Source organism: Vigna radiata, unplaced genomic scaffold (genome assembly GCF_000741045.1).
Source record: "Vigna radiata var. radiata cultivar VC1973A unplaced genomic scaffold, Vradiata_ver6 scaffold_23, whole genome shotgun sequence".
Lineage (NCBI taxonomy): Eukaryota > Viridiplantae > Streptophyta > Magnoliopsida > Fabales > Fabaceae > Vigna > Vigna radiata.
In genome coordinates this window covers 2924845-2929475 of record NW_014541837.1, presented here as the reverse complement: position 1 = coordinate 2929475, position 4631 = coordinate 2924845, and the positions used below count along the sequence as shown (strand labels likewise).

The following is a 4631-nucleotide window of genomic DNA, read 5'->3' as shown; positions in this document are numbered from 1 at the left end:
TTTTCTCAAATTAGCTACAAAACAATGCAAAATAAGCATAAAATCGCTAAAAACAACTTTTGACTCTCTCCAGACTCATTTATTGGGTTTTGCTTGATTCTAAGCTCGTTCCGAGTAGTAAAGGGTGTAATTTGGTCCAAATTGACATATGAAAATCACTGTTTTTCAACCTTCATCAACACCCCAAACTTAGAATTTTGCTTGTCCTCAAGCAAAACAAAACAAAACAACAAACAAAACAAAACTTGGCTTTATACTGTTTCATCCAATGCCTCAACAATCCCAAGGTACATGACAAAATCACTCAAATCAATATCCTCAGTGAAATCCAAAATAAGGTGCATGCACGCTTTCAATCCAGAGATTGCGAAATAGATGTTATACACTATGAATGATCAATCCACTAAGCAAAAATGTACATATGAAATTTAACAATTCATACCAAGCAAGTGTTTCACTCAATCACTCANGTGNTTAAGGTGACACTCCAACTCTCTATTGTTCACAAGTCACATGAAACAAAATTGCCATTCATCTCAAACAATCAACATCTTTACATGTAAATGCCATCAAAAGGACTTTTCCAAGGCTTGTAATGAGGTTGGGCTAACAAGAAAGAATTGGTTATTCTAGAAGGCAAAATCCTTGAGTCAAGAGAGCTATTAAAATATTCAACATTTAAGCACAACTCTCTTCCTCACCAATCTCTCTCATTCCCAACTTTTCCCTTTTCTTTTTCTTTTGCATTGAGCTCTTCTTCATGCTTTTCTTTTTTTTTTCTTTTTCTCATGAATTTTTCTTTTCACAACATTTGAGCTCAATGCTTTTCACTTGCTTTTTCAACTTTCCCCCAACAACCCCAAACTTGAACCTTTTTAACACATACAATTAAGCTCATCCCAACTCAAGTTAAAGAAATTCGAAACAAGGGTTCACATACTGTTTAAGGCTAAGGTTAAAAAAGGGTAAAATATTTTTAAGCATTTTGGGTGAAAATTTGGCTAGAGAAGGGTTTTCAAAAATGGCCTTGATCATATGACATTTACATGCAATTCAATCAATCATCAAGATTAAGGCAATATCATCCATATTTTCCTGTGAACAATACATGCAACAATAAAAACTTTGGAGCTCAAAATCTCACACACATGCTTCCTCATGAAAAATTCATTCATACACCATGCCTAGCATCATGACCACAATCATAAATTCATCACCCATCTATTTTCTAGATATCATCATGCATTACAACTCAATTTTCATCCACATTCAAAAATCATCAAATAGATCTATCATGCAAATTAGTTAGTCAAGCATTTTCAGAGCAAGTAATAAAGCCAAGAGTACACACCAAAATTAAAATTCAACCTATTCTAGGAATTTAAAGATGCAAAGGGTTAAAGAAGAAATTCTAGGTTGCCTCCTAGTAGCGCTTGTTTAACGTCGCGAGCCTGACCCAAACCTCATGGATCCACCAACATCATGACTGAGGCAAATTGCTCTACATCTCCTCCTACATAGTGTTTGAGCCTTTGGCCATTCACGATCCATCTCCTTTGTTGATCATCTTCGGTCAAAGAATTTAATTCCACTGCTCCACTCTGGAATACATGTTTCACCATAAAAGGTCCTGACCATTTTGACTTCAGCTTCCTTGGGAATAACTTAAGCCGCGAGTTGAATAAGAGAACCAAATCTCCTGGATGGAAAGTTCTTTTCATCAGCTTCTTGTCATGATAAAACTTCACCTTATCTTTGTAAGTCCTGGATGACTCATATGCATGCAACCACATTTCTTCGAGTTCTAACAGCTGGTTACCTCGTTTCCGTTGAGCCTTGGCAGGGTCAAAATTCAAAAACTTCAATGCCCACCAGGCTTTGTGTTCCATTTCAACTGGCAAATGACATGCTTTTCTGTAGACTAACTGAAAAGGAGATAACCCCATAGAAGTTTTCATGGCTATTCTATATGTCCAGAGAGCATCGTCTAACTTCTGCGACCAATATCTTCTTGAAAAGGTGACAGTCTTTTCTAAAATTCTTTTGATTTCCCGGTTAGAAACTTCAGCTTGGCCATTCGTCTACAGATGATAGGGTGCAGCTACCTTGTGTTTCACCCCATAATGCTTAAGTACCTTAGCCAGCTGAGCATTGCAAAAGTGAGATCCCCCATCACTAATGAGGATCCTGGGGGTGCCAAAACGCGAAAAATTTGTCTTTTTAAGAATTTGATCACGGTATTAACATCATTCTTAGGACATTGTACAACTTCAACCCATTTACTCACATAGTCAACAGCTACCAAAATATATTCATTATTGAATGACGGAGGAAATAGTCCCATAAAATCAATACCCCAACAATCAAAGACTTCAACTTCAAAGATTCATTGTAGTGGCATTTCATGCCTCCTTGAGATGGTTCCAGTCCTCTGGCACTTGTCGCATCTTCGAGCATGATTATGAGCATCTTTAAACAAAGTCGGCCAATAAAATCCTGCTTGCAAAATTTTTGCAGCAGTGCGTTCTCCATTATAATGACCCCCAAAAGGAGAATTATGACAATGCCACAGAATATCTTCTGCTTCTGCTTCAGTGATGCATCTTCTCAACAAATTATCTGCCCCTATCTTAAACAAATATGGGTCATCCCAGACGAATTGCTTGGCATCATATAAAAACTTTTTTTTTCTATTGCCAAGTGAGTCCTTCTGGAATAACACATGCAGCTTTGAAATTGGCTAAATCAGCAAACCAGGGTCGTTGCTGAATATACAAAATAGTTTCATCTGAGAATGATTCCCGAATTTCTTTTTCCTTACTTGTTACTTCCTCATTGACTAAATGGGACAAATGATCAGCAATTACATTCTCGTTCCCCTATTTATCACGAATTTAAACGTCAAATTCTTGTAACAATAGTACCCATCTAATCAATCTTAGCTTTAAATCAGGTTTCTTCAGTAAATATTTTATAGCTGCATGATCTGTATAAATGATCACCTTAGATCCAACCAGATATGATCTAAATTTCTCCAATGAATACACTATAGCCAAGAATTCCTTTTCTGTGGTGGCATAATTCAATTGAGCCTTATTCAGTACTTTGCTAGCATAGTAAATAGCATGAAACATCATCCCTCTTCTTTGTCCGAGCACAACCCTTATAGCATAGTCGCTAACATCACACATAAGTTCAAACTCTTTATTCCAATCAGGCGCCACCATTATGGGGGCAGAAATCAGTCTCTGCTTCAAACTGTCAAAAGCTTGCAAACATTCTGGACTCATCACAAACGGTGTCTCTTTAGCAAGTAAACTGCTCAAAGGCTTTGTAACCTTTGAGAAATCCTTGATAAATCGTCGATAAAATCCTGCATGACCAAGGAAACTTCAGACTCCCTTAACATTTGTTGGTGGTGGGAGTTTTTCGATTACCTCAACCTTTGCTTTATCAACTTCAATCCCCTTGGCTGGAATTTTATGGCCAAGTACGATACCTTCTGTCACCATAAAATGACATTTTTCCCAGTTCAAGACAAGATTTGTTTGAACACATTGGTTGAGAACTGCATCCAAATTCGACAAGCATGTTTGAAAAGTATCTCCAACAACTGAAAATTCATCCATAAAGACTTCAATGCTTTTCTCCATAAAATCAGCAAACATTGCTTGCATACATCTCTGAAAAGTAGCAGGGGCATTACATAATCCAAATGACATTTTTCGGTAGGCAAAAACACCAAAGGGACAGGTAAATGCTGTTTTCTCTTGGTCGTCAGGGTCAACCACTATTTGATTGTATCCCGAATATCCATCAAGAAAGCAATAATAAGCTTGCCTGCTAATCTTTCCAACATCTGGTCCATAAAGGGTAGAGGAAAATGATCTTTCTGGGTGACTGTATTTAATCTCCTATAATGCACATCCCGCCAACCCGTAACTGTCCTTGTTGGAATAAGCTCATTTTTTTCATTGTGAACAACAGTCATTCCTCCTTTCTTTGGAACTACTTGAACTAGGCTTACCCATTTGCTATCGGAGATTGGATAAATAATTCCTGCTTCTAGCAACTTTAATACCTCTTTTCTCACAACTTCTTTCATGACAAGATTAAGCCTCCTTTGCGGTTGAGCAACAGGCTTATAATCATCTTCCATTAAAATTTTGTGCATACAATAAGTTGGACTTATACCCTTTAGGTCAGTGATTGACCAACCGATGGCTCCTTTGTTCTCCTTAAGAATTTCCACCAATTGTCTTTCTTCCTCTTGAGATAATGAAGCACTAATAATGACAGGTTTTTTTCTGTGATCTTCCAGGAACACATATTTCAGGTGTGAGGGCAGTTCCTTCAATTCAATCTTACTATTTGGAGCTTTTTCTGTATAGTCCATCTGTTCGAAGAGCACTTTTTCTGGTGAAACTTCTTTCGCCGCCCTCCAGTTCCTGTATACATCTCTGATGGGCTATATCCTCTTCCTCATTCAGATTCTCACATTCATTCGTTAAAGTTCTTTCTAACATGGAGACATTACGAACTCTATTCTCCTGATTCATACAGATTTCCTCCACCAAGTCCAGCTGAAAGCATGAATTGTCGTCCTTGGGACGTGACATAGCTTGGAACAC

At 37.6% G+C, this 4631-nt stretch overlaps 1 protein-coding gene across 1 annotated transcript; it reads right to left on the bottom strand.

The window, feature by feature from the left end:
• Window positions 1-1463: 1463 nt before the first annotated feature.
• Window positions 1464-1889, bottom strand: LOC106778538. The gene has a single exon (XM_014666507.1). The coding sequence runs from the start codon at window positions 1887-1889 to the stop codon at window positions 1464-1466; it is 426 nt and encodes a 141-aa protein (XP_014521993.1).
• Between the last annotated feature and the right edge of the window lie 2742 nt (window positions 1890-4631).

What these genes read in the sequence shown, in the direction of transcription:
- LOC106778538 (XM_014666507.1), bottom strand. Translation starts at nt 1,889, where the DNA reads ATGGAACACAAAGCCTGGTGGGCATTGAAGTTTTTGAATTTTGACCCT.